At 47.9% G+C, this 24,538-nt stretch overlaps 1 protein-coding gene across 1 annotated transcript in view; it reads left to right on the top strand.

Moving 5' to 3' along the window:
• LOC142574246 (sodium-coupled monocarboxylate transporter 2-like) overlaps nt 1-24,286 on the top strand; it is a 180,897-nt gene extending 156,611 nt beyond the window's left edge. The window contains exons 16-17 of the mRNA XM_075683380.1: nt 22,274-22,368; nt 23,893-24,286. Coding sequence (XP_075539495.1) covers nt 22,274-22,368; nt 23,893-24,015 — 218 coding nt within the window. The 3' untranslated portion in view covers nt 24,016-24,286. The remainder of the gene's footprint in view (nt 1-22,273; nt 22,369-23,892) is intronic.
• The last annotated feature ends 252 nt before the right edge of the window (nt 24,287-24,538 follow it).

Below are 24,538 nucleotides of genomic sequence, written 5' to 3' on the forward strand. Positions count from 1 at the left end.
GTTCAGACAATCTAATATTGAGGCAACGACCTGTTTGACCGATATATGCGTGACCGCAGGAAAATGGAAGTTCGTACACAACTCCCATTCTACAGCGCACAAACGGGGACAAATGCTTAACAGTACAGCCTTTCCCAGCATGAGTGGAGGCAGCCTGGGCCAATTTCCTATCGATCTTAACACAAATTTTGATCAACTTGTTAGGGGCAGAAAAAACAACCTTTATATCAAATCTGCCTGCTACATTCCTGAGATTATGGGATAGTTTATGCACATATGGAATTACAACCAGTTTTTTCTTCTTGTCAGCAGGCTCTGTATTATTTATTCTTGAGGGTGCTCCTAATTTCACACGTTTAACCAGTTTCTGTACTGTCATGCGGATAGCATCCTCTCGAAAACCTGCCGCTCTCAAACGCTCCACTTGTGTTAAGAAACTCTTAGACGTCTTGTGAAAACACGATTTCCAAAGTGCGGAAAATAAAACCGAAAACGGAATGCCGTTTTTTACAACCTTGGAATGTGCGGAGTGAAAATTTAAAATTGGTTTTTCTGACCTTGGGCAATACATCCAGCACACATGCGTATCAGTTAAGTTGAGCCTCGTATCTAAATATTGTAATTCATTCTTATCCTGCACTTCATGTGTGAAAACTAGTCCTGAGCCACATTTGTGGAATATTTGAAGTACATTATGAATCATTTGTTGGAGATTAGTACTCTTCACAAAGATGAGAAAATCATCAACACATCTTAACACTTTCAATGTTCGGTCATCTAGGTTACTTTCTATATTTCTGTCTACGCTACCTAGGAAAATGTTAGTTAGTACCGGTGCAACCTTGGAGCCAATGCAAATGCCAGATTTTTGTCGGTATAAATTTCCTTTCCATTCAACAACGGTTGAAGCTAAATAAAAAGAGAGAATCTCGAGAAAACTGCTGACAGATACACCACAGCTGCTAGAAAATCTAAGCTCGTCATTGTCCTCGGTGATACAAAGTTTAACGCTTATCATTAGTTCGTCATGTGGAATGTTATAGTACAGGTCTTGAACATCGATGCTGAAAATATTACAATTACCAGGATTAGATTGAATGAGGAAGCTGATAAGATCATCCGAGTTTTTCACCACAAAAGGATCTCTGATCACCAATGATTGCAAATGCCTTTGTAAGTATTCCGAGACCACCCGCTGCCAAGTATCCTTTTCCGTGACTATTGCTCGAAATGAAATGTCCGGTTTGTGGGTCTTTGCTGCGAAGAATATGTCCAAATTAAGATTTTTAGCCTTTTTTACAGATGAAGCTAGTTGCTCTAGGTTGTGGTTGTGCAGCAGCGACAGTGCGCGCTCCTTAACTTCAGCGGGCTTCAGATCTATTGCTCTGAAATTGTTTTCTATTGCATCTCGCGCTTTTTTGCCGAAAATATTCTCTGGCACTACAACAAAAAAGCCTTCCTTATCAGAGATCAAAATATGAAGGTTTCTACTCAAAGCATAATCTACACAATTGTTTACAGTCTTATTTTTCGAGCGCCTCGCTCCTGATCGTCCCAGCGCTTCCACACACTCTGCTATGAAGCGTGGTCTTTCTTCGTCGGTCCCCCGGTGGGTGACTGTCCTAGCCATAGTGACCTTCTCCGCCGGGGTGAAGCTTGGCTCGAGGGCGAATTTCGGGCCAAGACCAAGGGTTCTTCTGTGCTCTTCTGGTAGACTCTCATCGCCAAGTACCAACACTTTTGCTTCGGGCATCTTCTTCTTCTGTGGTTTTGGAAGGGTAGGCCAAGCGCTGTTCCACAACCAATCGGCTACATGATAGGATGTCTTACGCCACTCCAGGAAATCCCTTCTGCTCTTGCCTTTGTCTTTTTCCTGCCAACAGGCTGTGCGGAGACAATCTTTGAGGTATCGAGCTTGATTCATCCATTCTGCGCGCAGGAGTCTGCAAATTCTTTTGGTATGACCAGTCGATGGTTGTAGGTAGCCGCTCAACGACTGCACTTCTTGGGGGCACAAAGCGTGACGAGCGTACCATGAAAGAATCCTGCTTTTGCATACGCATACTGCCATCATAGACGCGAGCTTACTTGGGTTATGTAGGTCATAGTTGTTAGGACGAGTAAAAGAGCCCGATGTAATAGAAATATACTGTAGAAGGATCGACATTTAGGCGAGTTGGTACTGGTTGAACATCTTGAAGGGGCAGCGCGAAAAAACGACGACAGAAGGCAGGAACACACAGGACAGCGCTGAACTCACAACTAACTTTATTCGAAGGCATACATACACTTAAGTACACAACCCATAGCCACGTGCTCTCCCATCCATGGCGTCATATCAGTGCGCAGGCAAAAAAACAAAAACACGCGAAACCATTTAATCTAATACTACGTTATGGAGCTGCTTAAAAATTCAAATTCACTATCATGCAAATTTATCGATGGCATGCTTACACAGCGCGACCCTGAAGTTAAGGAGCGCGCACTGTCGCTGCTGCACAACCACAACCTAGAGCAACTAGCTTCATCTGTAAAAAAGGCTAAAAACCTTAATTTGGACATATTCTTCGCAGCAAAGACCCACAAACCGGACATTCCATTTCGAGCAATAGTCACGGAAAAGGATACTTGGCAGCGGGTGGTCTCGGGATACTTACAAAGGCATTTGCAATCATTGGTGATCAGAGATCCTTTTGTGGTGAAAAACTCGGATGATCTTATCAGCTTCCTCATTCAATCTAATCCTGGTAATTGTAATATTTTCAGCATCGATGTTCAAGACCTGTACTATAACATTCCACATGACGAACTAATGATAAGCGTTAAACTTTGTATCACCGAGGACAATGACGAGCTTAGATTTTCTAGCAGCTGTGGTGTATCTGTCAGCAGTTTTCTCGAGATTCTGTCTTTTTATTTAGCTTCAACCGTTGTTGAATGGAAAGGAAATTTATACCGACAAAAATCTGGCATTTGCATTGGCTCCAAGGTTGCACCGGTACTAACTAACATTTTCCTAGGTAGCGTAGACAGAAATATAGAAAGTAACCTAGATGACCGAACATTGAAAGTGTTAAGATATGTTGATGATTTTCTCATCTTTGTGAAGAGTACTAATCTCCAACAAATGATTCATAATGTACTTCAAATATTCCACAAATGTGGCTCAGGACTAGCTTTCACACATGAAGTGCCGGATAAGAACGAATTACAATTTTTAGATACGAGGCTCAACTTAACTGATACGCATGTGTGCTGGATGTATTGCCCGAGGTCAGAAAAACCAATTATAAACTTTCACTCCGCGCATTCCAAGGTTGTAAAAAACGGCATTCCGTTTTCGGTTTTATTTTCCGCACTTTCGAAATCGTGTTTTCACAAGATGTCTAAGAGTTTCTTAACACAACTGGAGCGTTTGAGAGCGGCAGGTTTTCGAGAGGATGCTATCCGCATGACAGTACAGAAACTGGTTAAACGTGTGAAATTAGGAGCACCCTCAAGAATAAATAATACAGAGCCTGCTGACAAGAAGAAAAAACTGGTTGTAATTCCATATGTGCATAAACTATCCCATAATCTCAGGAATGTAGCAGGCAGATTTGATATAAAGGTTGTTTTTTCTGCCCCTAACAAGTTGATCAAAATTTGTGTTAAGATCGATAGGAAATCGGCCCAGGCTGCCTCCACTCATGCTGGGAAAGGCTGTACTGTTAAGCATTTGTCCCCGTTTGTGCGCTGTAGAATGGGAGTTGTGTACGAACTTCCATTTTCCTGCGGTCACGCATATATCGGTCAAACAGGTCGTTGCCTCAATATTAGATTGTCTGAACATAGGCACTCACTAACGGGTAATGCCTACTCGCATGTCGCGCGGCATTGCTCTGAGCATGGGTGCACTTCAATATATTGCTACGGCACAGTATGTGCGATCACGAAAGGCGAGCAGTGTGAAGACCACGACGACGATTAGAAGCTAGCGCGGGCTGTTGCCTCTTGGCCAAGCGCAGCGTATTGCCTTGTAGCCTTGTAAATATACTTGTAAATATCTTTTCGTCGGTGTCTTCCTACGTAACATATCTGGTGGAGGTGGACGTTCCCTGTACCTCGTCACGGAGCTTCGCAGTGGACGGTACGTCGTGCCTTCCTTCATGGCTCCCGGCGACGACAACCCGACTCCGCCGGCTCCGACACCTGCTGCCACTTCGACGACCTACATCACTCTCCCCGCTCCCCGTGATCCTGGCGTATTCTCATGCAAAGATGGGGAAGACGTCGATGACTGGATCAGCCTGTATGAACACGTCAGCCGCAATAACCGGTGGGACCCTACTATTATGCTCGCCAACGTAGTCTTTTACCTCGGTGGCACACCTCGAGTTTGGTATCGCACGCACGAAGATGAACTCACCAGTTGGGATTCACTTAAGACACAGCTTCGAGACTTGTTCGGCAACCCCTACGGTCACCAACTTGCCGCGCAGAAGGCGCTTTCCGGCCGTGTGCAGACGTCAACAGAGCCCTATGTCACGTACATTCAGGACGTCTTGGCTCTGTGCCGCAAAGTTGACACCCACATGACTGAGTCAGACAAGGTTTCCCACATCCTCAAAGGCATTGCCGATGACGCCTTCAACTTGCCCGTGTGCAACAACGTAGCGACGGTGGATGCTGTTATAAAAGAGTGCCACCGCCTGGAACTCGCCAAAAGCCGACGTATTGACCCGAAGTTTGCCCGTCTGCCCAACACCCCAGCGACATCTTCCTGTGCCGACGCTCCTCGTCCCAACAACACTGCTGATGTTACCAGGATCGTCCGGCGTGAGATCGAGGCCGCCTATCCGGCTGCCTTCGACTCCAGTCCCACCAACACATCTGCAGTCACGGTCTCACTGATCCAGGCGGTTGTCCGCCAGGAGTTCGAAAACATGGGTCTTCACACCATCTGCTCGGCCCATCGCCCTGATACCCGCCCGGCTTCTTCCATTCCGCCCCGTCCCGCATCTTCTTACCCACCACGTTTCCGCAACCCATCTGAATGGCGCACTGCTGACGACAAGCCCATTTGTTTCTACTGCCATCGAATCGGACACATTTCTCGGCACTGTCGCAGTCGCTGGAGTTCCCCGATCCGATCTACTTACTCTGCCTACTCTCGCTCCCCAGGTGGCCCTTCTCGTCCCTATGCCGCACCTTCCGATAATGCCGCCACTGATTCTCCTGCAACGAACCGCCCCTATTCTCGTTCGCCTTCGCCCCAACGACGACAATCTCGCTCTCCCCAGCCCCGTCGCTCCTATTCGCCAACTCCCTTCGGACGCCGCCCCCAGCCGGAAAACTAGACGATGCAGCGCCTCGAGGTGACGCTGCATTGCTCCCTACGCCGCCAAATCCTCTCCTGACCTTGCCCACTCATCTGAACCTTCTTGACGTGCAAGTCGACGGTGTTTCTGTGTCTGCACTCATAGACACTGGGGCGCATTTGTCCGTAATGAGCGCTGACCTTCGTAACCGGCTCAAGAAAATTATCACGCCCGCCACGACGCCTGTTGTCCGTGTCGCCGATGGCGGAACAGCCCCCGTTATTGGTATGTGTACCGCCCGCGTCTCCTTCGCCGATCGCTCAACAATCGTGCTATTCACAGTCATCGCCCACTGTCCCCACGACATAATCCTCGGCTTAGACTTCCTCTCCGCACATTCTGCTCTCATCGATTGTTCCGCCAGTACTCTCCGCCTTGACCTGCCTGTTCTCGATCCTGCTGAACCACACCCCAGTCGCCTCAGTTCCGCCGACTTCGTTCGCTTGCCACCTTCGGCACTGACCTACGTTGACCTAGTGTCATCCCCACCAGTCCTATGCAAGACGTCCTCCTTACACACGGGATCACAGTACCTCATACAGTTTTATCTATTACGGCGAATTGCGTCTGCCTGCCAGTGGTCAACTTTGGCTTGACGACACAAGTGCTGCCACGTGGGCTGTCTCTGGCCCACCTTTACTCATTCGAGGATCACTCAGTAGCATCCATTGCAGTTGACGACACATCATCCGATACTCCTCTACCATCGCAGTCGGCAAATTGTACCATCGCTGACTTCCAGAAAATGATTGCCCCCGACTTGCCGTCCGAGCACGCTCGTGAACTCTACCGCGTTCTGTTTTCCTACCACGATATTTTTGACTTTAACGATCGTCCTTTGGCCCAAACTACAGCTGTCAAACATCGCATTAATACCGGCGATGCCCCTCCTATTCATCGCCGCCCGTATCGAGTGTCACCAGCTGAGCGTCAAGTTATTCACGCAGAAGTTCGCAAAATGCTTGCCAAGAACATTATTGAACCATCACATAGTCCATGGGCGTCACCTGTAGTACTGGTCAAAAAGAAGGATGGCTCATGGCGCTTTTGCGTGGATTATCGGCACCTTAATAGGGTTACCAAAAAGGACGTGTATCCCCTACCTCGGATTGATGACGCCCTTGACTGCCTCCACGGTGCTCGCTATTTCTCCTCTATTGACCTTCGCTCCGGCTACTGGCAGATTGCCGTGGACGATCTCGACCGCGAGAAGACTGCTTTTGTCACCCCCGACGGTCTTTATCAATTCAAAGTGATGCCGTTCGGTCTATGTAACGCCCCTGCCACTTTTGAACGCATGATGGACTCCCTTCTTCACGGATTCAAATGGTCCACGTGCCTGTGCTACCTGGACGACGTTATCGTATTCTCCCCAACGTTCGCTACGCACCTCGAGCGCCTCTCAGCAGTCCTGGACGTTTTTCGTCGAGCCGGTCTGCAACTCAACGCATCCAAGTGCCAATTCGGCCGTCGCCAGATTACCGTCCTTGGACATCTCGTTGACGCGAACGGAGTGCAACCGGACCCAGGCAAGATCCATGCTGTTGCGCACTTCCCTGTTCCGACGTGTGTCACGGATGTGCGCAGCTTCATCGGCCTTTGTTCGTACTTCCGCCGTTTCGTGAGAAATTTCGCCGCCATAGCACGACCACTAACCGAGCTTTTGAGAAAAGACGCCCCTTTCCAGTGGGGCGATAACGAGGCCTCTGCATTCTCACATCTAATCGACATTCTCACAACGCCTCCCGTTCTGGCCCATTTCGATCCTTCTGCGCCTACCGAAGTCCGTACTGATGCCAGCGGTCACGGAATTGGCGCGGTACTGGCACAACGTCAGCGTGGCCACGACCGGGTTATCGCTTACGCCAGCAGGCTCCTCTCACCCGCGGAGCGCAACTATTCCATCACTGAGCGTGAGTGTCTGGCCCTAGTTTGGGCGGTTGCGAAATTCCGCCCATGCTTATATGGCCGATCCTTTTCCGTTGTCACAGACCATCACGCGCTTTGCTGGTTATGCTCACTGAAAGATCCTACAGGCAGACTTGGTCGCTGGGCCTTACGCCTCCAGGAATATTCGTATACTGTCACCTATAAATCTGGCCGACTACACAAGGACGCTGACTGCCTGTCTCGCTACCCGGTCGACGAGCCTGACGACGCCGACAGTAGTAGCGCCAACGGCATTTTCTCTGTGTCTGCCTTCGTTAACATCGCCGATGAGCAGTACCGAGACCTATCGCTGCGAGCACTTATCGAGCGTCTGCGTTCTACACCTACCGACGCATCCGTTCGCCGATATGTCCTCCAGGGCGGCATTCTGTATCGAAGGAACTTCCTCCCTGACGGCTCTGACCTTCTTCTTGTCGTGCCAAAACAACTACGACAGACTGTGCTCTTTGAGATGCATGACGCACCCACTGCAGGACATCTTGGGGTAACCCGCACGTACGACCGCGTCCGCCGCCGCTTCTATTGGCCTGGTCTCGCTCGCTCCGTTCGACGCTATGTTGCTGCCTGTGATCCCTGCCAGCGTCGGAAAACACCTCAGGTGCTACCTGCCGGTCATCTCCAGCCGATCACCGTCCCTGTGGAACCGTTCTTTCGTGTTGGATTAGACCTGCTCGGTCCCTTTCCCACGTCATCCTCTGGGAACAAATGGGTAGCTGTCGCGACTGATTACGCCACCCGATACGCCATCACTCGGGCTCTCCCTACCAGTTGCGCGACTGACGTCGCGGACTTTCTCTTGCCTGACATTATCTTGCTTCATGGCGCCCCGCGACAGCTCCTTACTGACCGTGGTCGAAACTTTCTCTCGAAAGTTATCGCTGACATTGTGCGTTCCTGCTCCATTCAACACAAACTGACTACCTCATACCATCCTCAAACCAATGGCCTGACAGAGCGGTTAAACCGTACTCTTACCGATATGCTGGCCAAGTACGTTTCCAAGGACCACCACGACTGGGACATTGCCCTTCCTTACGTAACATTTGCGTACAATTCTTCCCGGCACGACACCGCTGGATTTTCTCCCTTTTATCTACTGTACGGTCGCGAACCTACCTTGCCCTTAGACACGGCACTTCCTCCTGCTTCGGTCTCAACAAGCGAGTATGCGCGCGACACCATCGCCCTCGCCGACCATGCACGCCAGCTTGCCCGTGCTCGACTGACGGCCTCACAAACCACTCAGCAGTGCCAGTACAACGCCCGCCATCGTGACGTACAGTTTTCGCCTGGTGCGCTCGTGCTGCTGTGGTCGCCCACTCGTCACGTCGGACTTTCAGAGAAGCTCCTTTCGCGATACACAGGGCCCTACCGCGTGCTGCGCCAGGTGACGCCTGTGACTTACGAAATTGCTCCTGTGGGTTCAACCTCGTCCACTCCTCTGGCATCTAGTGATGTCGTACACGCCAGTAGGCTCAAGGCCTACTACACTGCTTCCGAGTCCGATCTTTAGTCGCTCCGGGACGGCGCTTTTGCCGCCGGGGGTAGTGCTACGGCACAGTATGTGCGATCACGAAAGGCGAGCAGTGTGAAGACGACGACGACGATTAGAAGCTAGCGCGGGCTGTTGCCTCTTGGCCAAGCGCAGCGTATTGCCTTGTAGCCTTGTAAATATACTTGTAAATATCTTTTAGTCGGTGTCTTCCTACGTAACAATATAAAGACACCACAATACTTTTCACGCACAAAAATCAGACTACGAGGGAGATTATTGAGGCCTTCTATATCAGAAAAAAAGGGTCGCGCTGTGTAAGCATGCCATCGATAAATTTACATGATAGTGAATTTGAATTTTTAAGCAGCTCCATAACGTAGTATTAGATTAAATGGTTTCGCGTGTTTTTGGTTTTTTGCCTGCGCACTGATATGACGCCATGGATGGGAGAGCACGTGGCTATGGGTTGTGTACTGTTACGTTTCGCCTACGACGCGCGGTTTAGCCGGCGCGACTGCAACAAAGCGGCAGACATTTTGGCCCGTTCGGCGTCGCCGCTACGCTCCCCGCCAAGCGCGTCCAGGCATGTTCCGATGCCACGTGTCTTCATGTGCGTGTGTGAGTGTATGTGCCATTGTGCCCGACCGGAGGCGATACGACAGTAGAAGTCACCTTCTCCTCCCAGCCATTGTGCCCGACCGGAGGCGATACGACAGTAGAAGTCACCTTCTCCTCCCAGCCATTGTGCCCGACCGGAGGCGCTACGACAGTAGGAGTTACCTTCTCCTCCCAGCCATTGTGCCCGACCGGAGGCGATACGACAGTAGGAGTTACCTTCTCCTCCCAGTCTTTGTGCCCGACCGGGGGCGCTACGACAGTATGCGTCACCTTATCTCATTGTACAATCACGTGCTCGTCTATTGAGGGGTTCCTTCTTGCCCTCAACTGCGAGAGCATAAAAACAGCTGCCCCCGGACGCCAAAAGGAGGGCTCCGATTTCTTCTGTTGAGTAAAGTGCTCTCCCGTCTCTCTACTTCGGTCAACCTGACCGCCAACTCTTTGCGATGTTAAAATAAACAAGTTGTTTTGTTGTTACCAGTCGACTCATGCTTTGCCGGGACCTTCGGATGCTTCCAGTTGTACCCCAGGCCGCCAGGCCAACGCTACCCTTGGGGCTTGCGACCCAGGTGCAACAACGGGCGTCAGCGCCGAGTTCCCAACAGGTCGTACCATCGGTGCGACCACAACAACCGTTGCCATCGGTGGGATTCAAACAGTACTTAAGTGTATGTATGCCTTCGAATAAAGTTAGTTGTGAGTTCAGCGCTGTCCTGCGTGTTCCTGCCTTCTGTCGTCGTTTTTTCGCGCTGCCCCTTCAAGATGTTCAACCAGTACCAACTCGCCCAAATGTCGATCCTTCTACTAAAAATTAATCTGCAGAAAACTAAAGTAATGCTTAACAGTCTCGGAAGAGAACACCAATTTACAATAGGTAGCGAGGCACTGGAAGTCGTAAGGGAATACATCTACTTAGGGCAGGTAGTGACTGCGGATCCGGATCATGAGACGGAAATAATCAGAAGAATAAGAATGGGCTGGGGTGCGTTTGGCAGGCATTCTCAGATCATGAACAGCAGGTTGCCATTATCCCTCAAGAGAAAAGTGTATAATAGCTGTGTCTTACCAGTACTCACCTACGGGGAAGAAACCTGGAGGCTTACGAAAAGGGTTCTACTCAAATTGAGGACGACGCAACGAGCTATGGAAAGAAGAATGATAGGTGTAACGTTAAGGGATAAGAAAAGAGCAGATTGGGTGAGGGAACACACGCGAGTTAATGACATCTTAGTTGAAATCAAGAAGAAGAAATGGGCATGGGCAGGACATGTAATGAGGAGGGAAGATAACCGATGGTCATTAAGGGTCACGGACTGGATTCCAAGGGAAGGGAAGCACAGCAGGGGGCGGCAGAAAGTTAGGTGGGCGGATGAGATTAAGAAGTTTGCAGGGACGGCATGGCCACAATTAGTATATGACCGGGGTTGTTGGAGAAATATGGGAGAGGCCTTTGCCCTGCAGTGGGCGTAACCTGGTGATGATGATGATGATGATCCGAAACACTTGCGAACCCTTACTTAAAAAAATGTTTCAAAGCACTTACTTACATAGTAAAATTGAAGCTAATAACAGACACCTGAATGGTGCGAAAAGAGGGCGACGATAGCAGTACAAATAAAACCGAAAGAAGGTTGCCGGTGTAGGTCTTTTGTAAGGGTCTTTTATCATTTCCCTCGTCCTTTTCTGCGCTATTTCGGTATTCGCTGGACCATTCAACAAACTAGATGAGGTAAATATTTCAGTTGAAAACACTAACCTTGCTAGCGCGGTTCGCATAAGAAAGATGCCTGAACACATCATTTGAAGTATTCTATAATAGATATCGTGCCCCTGCACCTAATTGCACGTCTTGGACACCAAAAGCTCCTTGATACCCTTCGTTTCTGTTATGAAGACAACGGTATTATATGACAAAGGGGTGCGCCCCCCTTAGTCGTACCCTCGTGGCGGCTTTCTGTTACGTCTCAAAATGTCATGATCATTCTTGATGCCTTCCGCGAGACAGCCCTTTCATTAGCACCAGCCCAGATGGCGAAGGGGCTCGACATAGACTGTGACGCACACACAGAGGAGCTCACTTCGGGGCAACATCAAACGCCGCTCTTCTTGGAAGTGGTAACTACCGCCAATTCGACTGTAACTGACCCTAACCATGACAAACTGCCCTTGAAGGAGAGCCCGCTCATTGATGAAAGAGGCTAACGTCGAGGACTACCATGGGAACTGCGCCGACTTCGGTTTCCCAGATCACCACGAAGTTACGACGAATGCGGGGGCGATGGTGCAACATGGGACGCGGAGTCCGGCAGGACAGTGCGACGTCATAGGTGGGATTTTGCGAACGATTCGGCGATTGGGATTGGCCACGACACAGCCAATAGATTTCGTAGTCTAGTCACCAGGGAAATGAACTGCTTTAAAAGCGAATACCTTTGGTGCAGTGGTGTGCCCGGACGTGTCTTGACAACGCCTCCTCTATTTTTTTCTTTCAATGCTTTGAAAATGCGGCTGATCCAACCGTTCACCCCAATCTCCTATTGTCCTTTCCTATGCGTCCCGTCGGCTAGCGTTCGCGCCTGCTTTACGGTCGTGGGCAAGAGTGCCATATCCGTGGCGCTCACGACGGAAGTCGGAAAAAGTAATTATTTTGTTGAGTTGTGCGTTTGTCCGTAGAGCCACGCTCTGTATCCCTCATGATCACTATGATGGTTGTGCCGCTGGCTGTCAAAGAGGCGACGCGATTTCTGAGGAGGAGTCGCCTTTCGTAGCACCGTGGCCCAACGCGTGCTCATAGCGGGGACACGTCATCGTGACGCTGCTGCTGCAGGCACTGGCTTTAAAATGTGCCACACGAGTGCGTTGCGCCAGCGGTGGCATTCCTTCGATATGCCATGGCGGCATGTTCAAATCGTGCTGAGGCTCTTAGCCTCAAGATTGCAACACTCCGGGAAAGGCACTCAAAGTATATAGCAGGAGTACCAAATGAGAGGTTAGAAGTAATCCTTATAGTAATAAAGTGTGTTGAAGTAGCTTTTAGTGTAACTCTAATAAACAAGGCCAAGTATGCCCAAACATAAAAAAAGAACATCAGTGAAACTCGATGCTGTTTTACTGCTGCAACGAAGACAGCTTGCCAGTGACTCGTACCACACCATTAAAGCGCGCAAAATGATTTTCAACGACGCGAGTGTCACGACATGTGAACGTGTCAACTAAAAACGCTCTATACGTCTAACGAGAGACAGCAACAGGCGGAACAACGGCTGCGAACGTCGAACAAACCTGCCGTAGGATGCCTAGATGCTAGCGCCTAAGTTGTGGATCCACCAAGCGCCTCTCCAGCATTTTTGCAAACGCAAAATAAAGACAGCAGAAATACTTTAGACTGCTTAAGTGTGGGAATGCGAAAGCGTTAAAATCGCTTAGGTGAAGCGTTTTCAATTGATCTTTTCGACATGCAATAAAGTGCTTTCTGCTGAATTGATGTATGCGTTTACGTTGGCCATAGGGAGGAAACATTCGGGCCATTTTGTTGCAGAACGATAATTTTTATTCCATGCCTAAATGTAGGTCTTTCCTGACTCTTTTGCCTTCTTTTGTGTGCGCCCTTGCTTCGTCTTCCGGGCGTGCTTCCATGAGTGACCACTTTGCACGGCTGCCGCTGATGCAGAGGCGCCGGTGTGCATCTCAGTAGGCACAGTACTCTGATGAAATCCAAAGAGCAAGGGACGCGAGGGAAGCTGCGTCGTGACGTTTACAATGACGCACGCACTAGGCAAAACTTAGTCAATCTATTGTGCACCTGGCCCCGCTACGATGTACAACGCCTCTCTCTGCGGGAAACTTTACACCGACTGGACTTAAGAGCGAGTCAAAGATACTCGGACCGTGGCCACACCCGCCACTGGCACGAAAAGCGAATCGTCCATTAGTGCCATACTTTAAGTGCACCGGCTTAGGAGACCGTTTATAGTGTCCTTATGCATAGTGTCCCACCCGCACGAACTCAGTGCTCACTTTCTCCCCTTTTCCTCTTTATATTCCCCTTCCCCCCACTCCCAGTGTAGGGTAGCAAACCGCATGCTCTTCTGGTTGACCTCCCTGCCTTTCCTCTCCTTGCTTTCTCTCTCTCTCTCTCTCTCAACACCATGGTGCCACCATGGCGTCGGTAAAGCGTGTTCGTTTCACACCCGAAGGACCTGGGTTCGGTTCCAATTCAGAACGGGATTTACCGTTTCTCTCTAAGGCATTAACTTACTTTGTTTACAAATTCTGTCTGACAAATTTGACGACAATCCAAGCATTTCTTGAAGTGGTATTGCTCTTCGCGCTGTCGGCCATTTTTGGTACTATCTATACGTGACGCCGCCTACGACAACCGCGGATTTTCATGTAATGGGGCATATAATGCTTTCGCATTAAAAGCGCCGCACCGTGGATGGACAGAGAGCTACAAAGGATGGGATACAAAGGAAGAAACCTGAGAGACGTGTGATGTAGGAGAGAGATGGATTATCTACCGCTTCTCCACCGGGAAGGCAGCGACAGGCACTCAGACACGTGCTTCGTACCATCTGGGTAGCGTCACGTCGCAGTAACTCACTGAACTGCGGCGCGCGCCAGCGGCTCCCATTGGGAAGCGAGAGATTGCGCTGGCATTGAAATAATACACATGGCGATGGGTCTGATCTGTGCTTAGACGTGCAGTGAGCTCCCATATTGAAAGCGCTCCTATACGGAGTGTACTTCCGTATCTGGAGCCAGTGCATTAATATACAATAATCCGTTTTCCTTTCGCACCTACTGCCGCACGTATTCAGCCTGTGCCTGAAGGATTCCAAGCCTAAACGCTGCAACAAGTTGTAACAGCCACTAACAACTTAGAATTTTAACAAGTTTTTGATATGATTTGATACAACAATGCAGTATGACTCAGGTGACTACCCCATTGCGCCGCCAAACGAGACTTGAGACGCACTCATCAAACGTAATAACTTGGGCATTGGTGCCTTTGCCTCATTACTAATTCCTTATCTTTGTGCTATTTATTTTGATACCTAAATGTGCAACAAAGTTGACATGTTTTTCTTGAGCTGTCTCTCTGCAAACACTTATCTCCACGTCAATTTCACCATGTCCATAAGAGTGAGCTAAAATGGAAAATCGGAGCATTATACTATTCGGTGATGTATTAAGTGGCCCTTTCGCAAGTAGATAGAACTATACAAAGTACTTAACAACTTCGAATATTTCCCGATTACAGATTCATTCAAACCACTTCCCCTAAATAAATATTATATCCGGATTAATTTTATTTCGTCAATGAAAACGATTTGATGCGTGCTCTGTGAGCGAAGCTTCCGGCGCTGAAACTGCTTTCGGAGATAAAATAAACAACAAAGACTGACTAATAGTAAGAGCGACGACACCACCAAACCACTGAGCTACAACGCGAGAAGAGAACACGTCCCTCCGTGTTTCGTACTGTGACGCGCTCAATTACATGGAAATACCCCGGATCTACTATTTATTTATTTATTTATTTATTTATTTATTTATTTATTTATTTATTGGCGTGATTGCGCTAAGGGCCCCATGTCGCAGAAAATCCGACGGTCACCGTCTTGCGTCGGACGTCGCTTCGGTAAAAAAATTTCGAAGTACACATACCCAGTACCTCCGTGTGGCCCAACGAAGTTACTGAACTCATTGAATTTCTCAAGCTCAGATACGTAGAAAAAGCGTAAAATACGACTCACACGTAACCTACAGACAAAATAGCATCGGACTGTAGATTGAATATACGAGAAAACATAATTGTGTTACGCGAAAACTCAACAAACCCCTTTTCCAGCGTTTCTACCATCTGTAGACCGGTCACGACGTCCACCATTTGCACGTGCCGGCGCGCGAATATCTTGGAAGCCACGGAGTGCAGCGCCTCGTTCCTTGCAACACCTCCAGATGGCCCTCGCCTCCGCCGCATCTCGGCCCCTCCAAGAGGCCGCGTTTATGCCCGAAGGCCTTCCTTCGTGCATAGCGTACGCCGCCAGCGTTTTCCGGTAAACATGATGGTTACATAAGCTGCAGTTGCCGGGAAGCGTGATAAGCAGTCGGACATCTTCGAATGCTATCGGGCGTTCCACTCTTGGAGTCGAAGCTTAGGCGCCCTTCAAGTGTACTTAGTTATTTATTAAGGTGAAAGCCCTAAGTGGCTCATATGTGCCCCCTATGATCTGGGAAACGCGGCGTGCGGTAAACAAAGTCATGTGAGCTCGCCTCGCGCAGATACGCGCTCGTTGCAGCTCATCATGCCAGCGCTCCCATACAAGCCCTCGCGGTCGTGCCACTGCTTTCGCGTTCGCCGTCGTTCTCTTCCAGAGCTGACTTTGATGGCGCTTCTCATGCCAAAAAAAGGCAGCGTTAATTAACATAGAGTTAATTCAGACAGTCGACCCTTCGGCGGGAGGCGTACCTTCGAGCTTATGTGGACGTAGAAACCACGACCTTTAGTAGTAAGGCGAAGTTAATTAGGGCACAGTTAATTATTATGGAGTTATATAATGCACTCGAACCCACGACCTTTAGTGGTAGTAGCACCCTTGAAATTTGGTGTTAATAGCGCGAAATAATTAAGGAACAGTTAAAGTAGCGTAACTTACGGCACTCGTGCCCACGACATTTGGTGGGAGAAAACAATTAATAACACGTAACAACGCATTCGAATGTGAGGTTCAAGTGATTTAATGAACGTCTCGAGCGCACAGGCTTTCGCCTTCACAATCTTTCCCGTATGCTAATGTCAATGCCAATTTATTTTATGAATATTTTGAACCACCGTGTGTTCCATGCAGAATGGGCTATAAAAGAAACAAGTCAAACTCATAAAAAGCAACTGGCAGCCATACGGATACGGATACGAAGAACTTTATTAAAAGGATCCTGAGAAGAGCCCCCCCCCCCTATGGGCCACACCGCGTGCCGCTCCCACGTGGGGGCAGTTAGGCCTAACCTAACCACCGCATTGCAGGCGCTCTCAACAGCCCAAAACTGACGACGGTATTGCTAGCTCTTGTCGGCCGCATTCCACTTCTGTTCAGTGATGTCCTTATCCTCTTGTAACGAGGAACACTGCCAGAGCATGTGATCTAAATTGCATGTAATCCGCAGCTAGGACATTGTGAGCTCAAAACGTCCGGCTATAAACAGTGCATGAAGGCTAGGATAAGAACTAGTATGAAGCATCATAAGGGTTACAGTTTCATGTCTTGTGATCTCTTTATGTGGTGGCGGAAAGATTCTTCTCTGCAGATAGAAATGTTTTGTAGATTCATTAAAGGTGAATACAGTATCCGGAACTCTTAGACATTGAATTCTGATAAGCCTCCTCCTCACGCGCGGGGACATAGTACGCGCGTCTGGGAGCGGGCAATGTCATTGAGATTGGCGAGAGAGTCCAGATTTTGACCCAAGTGTGCCGGAAACCGAGTAATCGTATGTGGAGGGATTTACCTGCTCCTGACAATACTATGGGCCTCTTTCGTGATGGAGCCCGAGGCGAATACCCTGACAGCCGATCTAGAGTCTGTGTATATTTGCGTTCCGTTATCGTCCAAAAGAGCCAGCGTGCTCCACTTTAGAAGTGGTCCCAGCCACCGAGGATGTCGAAATAGCATGGCATCTGTGATATATTGTAACTATGTCAAAGTGAGACCAGCGGCCATATTGAGTTGCATCCACAAAGCTGACCCATTGCGGTTGGTCCTTGATCTTCTTCAGGATCGTAATCGCCCTTGCCATACGCCTTCCCTCATTGTGCTAAGGGTGTCATTCCGAGGGATTGACCCAAAGTAAGTGCTTGCTTAATCTTGAATTGTAGCACGAAGTGACACTGACAGAGACTAGAAGCAGAAAGGACGAGTGCTAACTCACCCAACTTTCTATCCTTTTGCATTAAATGCTTGCTCTTTGTTCATCAGTAATTCGATGCCTTCTCTCTTCAGCAAGTACTGGGTTAAGGCATAGGATGTCCAGAATTCTTTTCCCCGCGGAAGAGCAGGACATCCGAGCCAGTTGGGCCAATTTCTACGCCTCGATAATCTCCTCCAATAAATTGTGTACTCCCAGTTGATAGGGGCGTTCTGTACTGGCGGTCCTGGGGATGCCGGGAAACCTTTTGTTGATTTTCCGAATGGGCATGTTCAACTTCTTTTTTCTGAGAAGTATGCCGATTGGGCATAGCTGCTACATAAATGATGTGACTCATAAGGAAGGCGTCAGAAAGCTTGAGCAGACCGTCTTCCTTCAAGCCTCCCCTTCTGTTAGAGACTGTTGATGAGCCTAATTACATTCTCCTTTTCGTGGTGATTCTAGCCCACGGGAGGTTTTTGGACCCATTGGATGCAATAACTGTGCATAGTACACGAATAGCGTCCACTCTCGGAATGAGGCCTCCATCACGTGTGCCAAGATTGATATTAATGTCCGAGTTTGGCTTCCAAGCCATAGGCTTGGGGTCCTTCCTGATTTGCCTGTAAAGGAGTAGCCCGGATTTACTAGGCGAGCATCTCAGTGCCGTGTTTTCCAGATTTGACTCGACGTCATCTACTGCCGTGTGGAGGCCTGTTTCAAACTCCCCTCCGCTTCCTTTGGTGCACCAGATGGTTATATCATCTGCATAAAGCGTGTGACTGACCCCACTAATGACAGAGAGCTTTTCTGAGACCCCTCATTGCTATGCTGAAGATAAGTGAAGATACCGCGGCCCCTTAGGGCGTGTCCCTAAATCCGAGCTCGAATGCCTCAGTCTTGAGATCACCAGTCTTGAGCGTCGCCTGCCTTCCCTTGAGAAAGGAGCTTGTATAACTATGAAAGGCAGCACCCAGATTGAGCTCCGATACGGCATTGAGAATCTGAACGTGAGACACCATTGTCGAAAGCCTTCTCTAGATCTAAACCCAGGTTAGCCCTGACATCTCCCGTTGCGTTCTCAGTGACTTGGTATTTTATGAGTTTCATCGCATCCTGTGTGGACAAAGCCGAACAAAAGCCATTGATGTTGGATGGTAATAAATTGTGCTTCTGAACGTGTTCCGAAATACGATAGTGAATGACGTCCTCGGCCACAAGACCCACGCAGGATGTCAGAGAGATGAGCCGAAAATTTGCCAGGCCCGGGCGGCTTCCCGGCTTCGGAATGAGGCAAACAGATGCCGACTTCCAGATTTCCGGCACCAATCTCCGCTCCCAGACCCGATTATTCTCTTCAGGGAGTCATCGTCCAGGTTCTTTAGGCCTCTATTAGAGATTCCGTCTGGATCCCGGGCGGACTTGCCATTTAGACTGTGCAGTACCGCCTGCCTTAACTTCACTAGTGCTGGATGGCTCGTCTACCTTTGGATTTGGCTTGCCCTTGTATGCAGGGTGGTCGCTTGGACTGGCGTTATCGACCGGAAGATATCTGCTTGCCAGCCGATCTGAAGTGTGCGTCTTCGGGTTCCGATTGCCTCACCTTGTAGAGAACCTTCTCAATCGCTTGCCTTTGATTACACTTTCAGTTCATGTCATCTAAGAGGTGCTTGAGCTGGTTGCACTTACCCCTCACTCTCATTTGACCATCCACCTCAGTGCAAACTTCGTCCCGCTGCCGTTTAGCTAGCTCCCGACAATGCTCTTCTATAGTTCTATTCACTTCTGCAATCTTATTACGGAGTTTGCGATTGAACATGCATCCCTTCCATCTGTCGAGGAGCATCTTCTTGGCTTCCAGAAGATGTGCCAGACGACACTCCATCCTGTCGACTTCGAGGTCGGTCCAGATCGACTTGGCGGCCGCCCGGACATTTCGTTTCAGCTGCTTTGACCATTGGTCCAGGGTAGGGGTCGGGTTCCGGGACTGCTTACGTTCTTCCCTGATCTTGCAACACAGGTCCCAATCTGTGATGCTAAAATTTCTGAGTCGTTTCTTCTCCACGTCAATGCTTGTGGCTAAGAGGATGTCATCGCTACCCAGATCCGTTCCTCTTGCGCTGGAGTCCCCTACAGCTTTATTAGCAGATGCTAATTCGCTTACGGTTTGCCGCCATGATTACACTTGGAAGTTAGCTGGTCACATAAGATGCTGCTAGATGCAATCGATGTCTGCTCGGTCGATGCGAAGCTTGAGTTCTTCCCCTTAGTAGCCTGTGGTGGTTGACTCATGTCAAAGACGTCTTCTCAAGCTCGTCCTGTGTGCTACTAAGTTATTTGACTACAAGCAAGAAACATGTATACAAAGACGCAGTAAAAGCAAGCAATACAAAGAGATTCATAGCAATCGCCATGCAGGGGTTCTAATTTTCGTGCAAGGTCAATTCCATGAATAACAGTGGCGCATAGAGCGTTCCAGTTTGACAATGTTTCAGGACAATAAATCAGTACCCTTGTACTCTATGAAGAAGGATGACGAGCGAAGCTGTGCATGTGTGCCCCTTAATAGCGAACTGTATCTTCACCGTGGGTCGGTGCGGCATTTCGCTACCTTAGCGATCGGTCTACGTATGGAGAGTACTTAACGAGTGCTTCACCTCCACCGCGGGTCCACCTGGTATTGCACTATCTTCGGCATCGGCCGAAGTATAGGGAGTGCTTAACGTCTGCTTCACTTCAACCGCGAGCCAACGCGAGTCGGCCCTGTGTTGTACTAGTCTGTGGAGCGGCCCATGTACGGGGAGTGCTTAACGCCTGCGTCACCTCCGCAGCGGGCCGGCCTGGCATTCCACTATCTTCGGGATTTTTCTACACGCGGACCCAACAGTGGGAAAGTAGCACTTAACAGCTTCGCTTAAAAACTCTATTTATGTACATTTGTTCTTGTGAAAATTGGAGCAAGCGCACTTCTATCGGTATCCATAGACCAGGGTAAACCGGTGTAGGTTGGTACAGCTTTTTATATGTACCTTATTATTATTCCGAAGTCAGTTATTTTTCCTAAAAAAGATTAAGGGCGCCTAAGCTTCGCCTTTAAGAGTGGAACGTCATGGCATTCAAAAATCCCTAACTGCTTCTCACGCTTCCCGGCAACTGGAGCGTACGTAACGGTAATGTTTACCGGTAAACACTGGCTGCGAACGCAATGCACAAAGGTGGGCTTTCTGGTCAAAACGCGGCCTCTTGCATGGGTGCCGAGGCGGTGGGGCAAGCGCCATCTGGAGGTATTGCAAGGAACCGGGCGCGCCACTCCGTGGCCTCCAAGATGCTCACCCGCCGGCGCGCGCAAGGGGCGGACGCCGTGGCCGGTCAATGTGTGGTAGAAACGCTTGAAAAGGTGTTTGAGTTTTTTGTAACATAATTGTGTTTTGTCGTATATTCCAATTATAATCCGACGATATCATGTCTATAGGTTGTGTGTAAGTCGCACATTACAATTTTTCTACATATTTTAGCTTGATAAATTCAATTAGTTCATTATTTCCTTGCTCCATATGGAAGGCCTGGGTAAGGGTAGTTCAAAAATATTTGTGCCCAAACGATGTCCGACGCCGGATTTTCTGCGACACGGGGCCCTTAACGCTATCACGTTAATAGTGGATCTATTCAGCCATATGTTCGATATCCGTTGTAAAATGCTTCTACTATTATTCTACTCTCTCAAACATCATGAAAGAGACATTTATTTTATGCGGTACACATTATGCGGACCTTTTATGTTTTTTACAACTTGTGTATTTCATTCCCTCACTCCTTAAGGTCGCGCAATATTTAAAAAAAAGTCGCAAACCGACGCAGTGTAAATGGAATTTTTTTCCACCTTATAACTTATCAATAGTGCGGACCACAGGAAAGAACACGAAACTCCGGCAATTCGATACTAATTACCAGGCCCGAAATTCGCCATATCTACGAGAATACACTGTACTATGTTGTTGTGAACTTTACGTTGTGGACGAGTTTATTACATTCGATAGACCTGTCAAAGCTTCAACGACAGGGCAGGACAACACAATAATGACGTCGGAAAAGGACACGGCACCCATTTGCGTGAACACTACGAAACGTGTGCACACATATTTATGTTTTCTAACAAAAAGTTTTTTCAAGCAAAGATAAAGAAGTAAGACCGAATGCGAAATAGTGGAAGCATTTTGTATATAGAAAGTAGGCGACAAGCGTGGTGGCTGCCCGTCTTTGGCGCTACATGAAAAAGTGGTGTCCTTTTGTTCCAGGTGTATGTAGACACATGAATAGAATAAATACTGCACACCTCTGCTTGATATATGCTTTTATAGGCCCGACGCAGTGTGCAGAATAGCCACTCGCTTGGAATTAACGAAGCGGTAAGTTCACCGCCCATGCTGTCATGTGTGCACATTTAGTCTTGTTCTCTAGTGCTGTTATAAGAACACTGTCAGGAAGAATGAACTCACCCAATTCGAGGTGTTGAAATCGCAGTAGCTATTGCTCGCCGTCTCGTGTTTTATGTATCTCAGTGCGCACGAACTGCTCAGAAAAGTCACTCAAAGTTTCAATACGTTCATTTCATCTCAGTTGTTGTTTAAGTTCACATTTGTGTACAAAAAAAAAAAACTTTTACAGCCGTAAGGGTAAATGTGTTAGCGATGAAACAAAATACCAACCCTAAGAGCACAAAAAGGTTTACACTTTATCCTTGTAATTATATCGTTCCCTTAAAACATTAATCATGTAGCTAGTTCGATTAGTGACCAGCGTATCTTTCCGGGCGTCGAAACAACCTGCACAACTTGACTGCCGCCGCAGCGCGGAATTGTTGTGTCATTGTTGGTCTGTCCAAAGTGTCCACTTCGATAGTATGTCTTTATGTCACTATGATGCCGTCTCTTTTTTTATGCAGGGAAAGACATTGAACTACAAAAAAATATCCACCTCACTTCCCCAGCATTTTTGAAGATATGGTGCCGCTTTAAATGTCTACGGCGCGCGCTGAATGTGAGTACTTTACGTGCCCCGCTTCACTGGAAGGTTATATATTATCAACCTATGAAGAAGAAACGGCCTAAACACACGGACGCACACACAAAGAAATTGACATGAGACATCCACTAGAATATGCAGTCAACTGCAGGCTCGCGTATTCATAATAGCTAACGTCCCGCTCAAATGTGGCACTCAGAAGTCTCGTTTTTCTCAGGAACTAATATTCCTCTTAAACAGAAAGGTAGTCATGCACTACATCACTTTCCTTATAGGGTCGGCGTCATGGTGCTAAAATATGTTTTCTTGGCTGTGATGGCGCAAGAAAATACAGCCATGTTTTAAACCGTATTCTGGTAGATGATGTTCTTTGCTTACAAGAAAATGTGCAAACTCGTAAGTAATCTGAAGTTTTGCTGTGACGTAGTTCTTTCAGCCGAACAAGGATATCTCCCTCAGGCAAACAGCTGCGCTATCCCTAACTACAGAAAAGGGAGTCGTCACTGTTGTATGCCACGTGCTAAAAGAAAAGCTGTTCTTACCTGTATGTGACGATTTAGTGCTTACAATGACAGAAACAACAGACTATATATACACCATGACGTATATCTCAGCTCATCTTCGTAATAGACGTCTTTAGAAGTGTATTTCCTTCAATGTGTACCTTAAGCACGTTCCAGTAGTACCGCGCGTGCATAGAAGTTCACGAGATGTGCACTCGGAAATTTTACGCGGAAATCACTGTGCATTGTAACAAACCTTCGCATGTAAGCTCACCATCGGACACTTCGACTTGCAAATTGATTGGCTGTTTTCGTGACAGAGCCACTGCACGCTCTTGTTTAGCTTTCTTTTAGTAAGGACGCACTACAGTTTTTCATTGTTTTTTTGCGTTTTGTTTAAATTTGTTCAGCGTGTGCATTGTTCTTACCAAGTAATCCTACTTTGTCCCCACCTGCTCTTGTCAGGCAGTCTAGTCACGCTGATTACGCTCTTTTTCCACCAAGAATATTATTGGCCTTGCATGGACCTTTATGTCATAACTGTGCTGGTGCTACCCTACTTTATCAATATCTACCAGCACTTCAGGTCTCATTCGTGATAAAATATTGAAACACTTCATCGTGGATAACAAGATTTCCGGATAATACTGACACGCTTTATGCTTTATACAATAAAAGTGCGCATATCCCGCGTGTACCAACACAACAACGTACAATCTTGTGCCAAATGAATATTTGACATTAGGCTGCCTCACCCTGGACGAGCCATTCATGCTGCCTTACTGGATATCGTTGAGTATAATGTCCCTGGTCAAAAGGCTCAGCGCTGCAGTTAAGGCCGTAATTATGGAGCTGTGTAAGTAACCTTTGAAAAATATCAAAAAATCACGCCTGGAATGTTTATGCTTAATACAATCCCGCATTAAAAACACGGCCGTTACAGACACAGCAGCGAGTCTTAATATCGCGCGTAAGAAAGCCTGTATTGTTACCCATGATTCACACTTTGCTATTGAACATTTTCTTTTTTCAACAGCTGGACCAAAATGTTCCTATGACAGGCGTTTTCAGCTCATGTGATCAAGATGAAGACGATTGTGTAGAGTTTGAAACCGACCTTCTCAACACAGAGGAAAAGAGAACAAAAGAACGAAGTTGAAGGTACAGATTAAACAGCGTGAAAGAAACAATTTCCATCTCGTACAGAAGTAAGACAACTTTGTTTACAACATGTGCACTCAGCGTTACTGCTCTTGTACTTGGTTGATCAAAGCGAAGGAACAGAGGCCAAATGCACAAAGTTTTCAATCATATGACTTCTTTACCATTGGTGAGCCGCCTCTGCTAGCGATACATCCAACATTAGAATTGGCTGAAACTTTCATTCATGAAAATTTTAGTGTAATCACTTTTTTGCGAACAGGGGCAGGGAACAGAGCAAGTGATTCCTGTTTTCAACATCAATAAAATATTTTTGAAGAAACTTTGCATTTGCGTCATTGCCAGCCGAACGGAAACGACACAAGCACGATTACACGAGCATGGCGGTCAACAAGCTGCATTGCTCACTCTCTGGTATAGAGAGGTTGAAGCGTGGGATTCATATTGCATTCAGCAGCAGAGTACAAAAAAGCAAATAATGTAGTGTAATGCAGTGTAAGTAATCAGCAACTTATGTGAAC

Source organism: Dermacentor variabilis, chromosome 3 (genome assembly GCF_050947875.1).
Source record: "Dermacentor variabilis isolate Ectoservices chromosome 3, ASM5094787v1, whole genome shotgun sequence".
NCBI lineage: Eukaryota > Metazoa > Arthropoda > Arachnida > Ixodida > Ixodidae > Dermacentor > Dermacentor variabilis.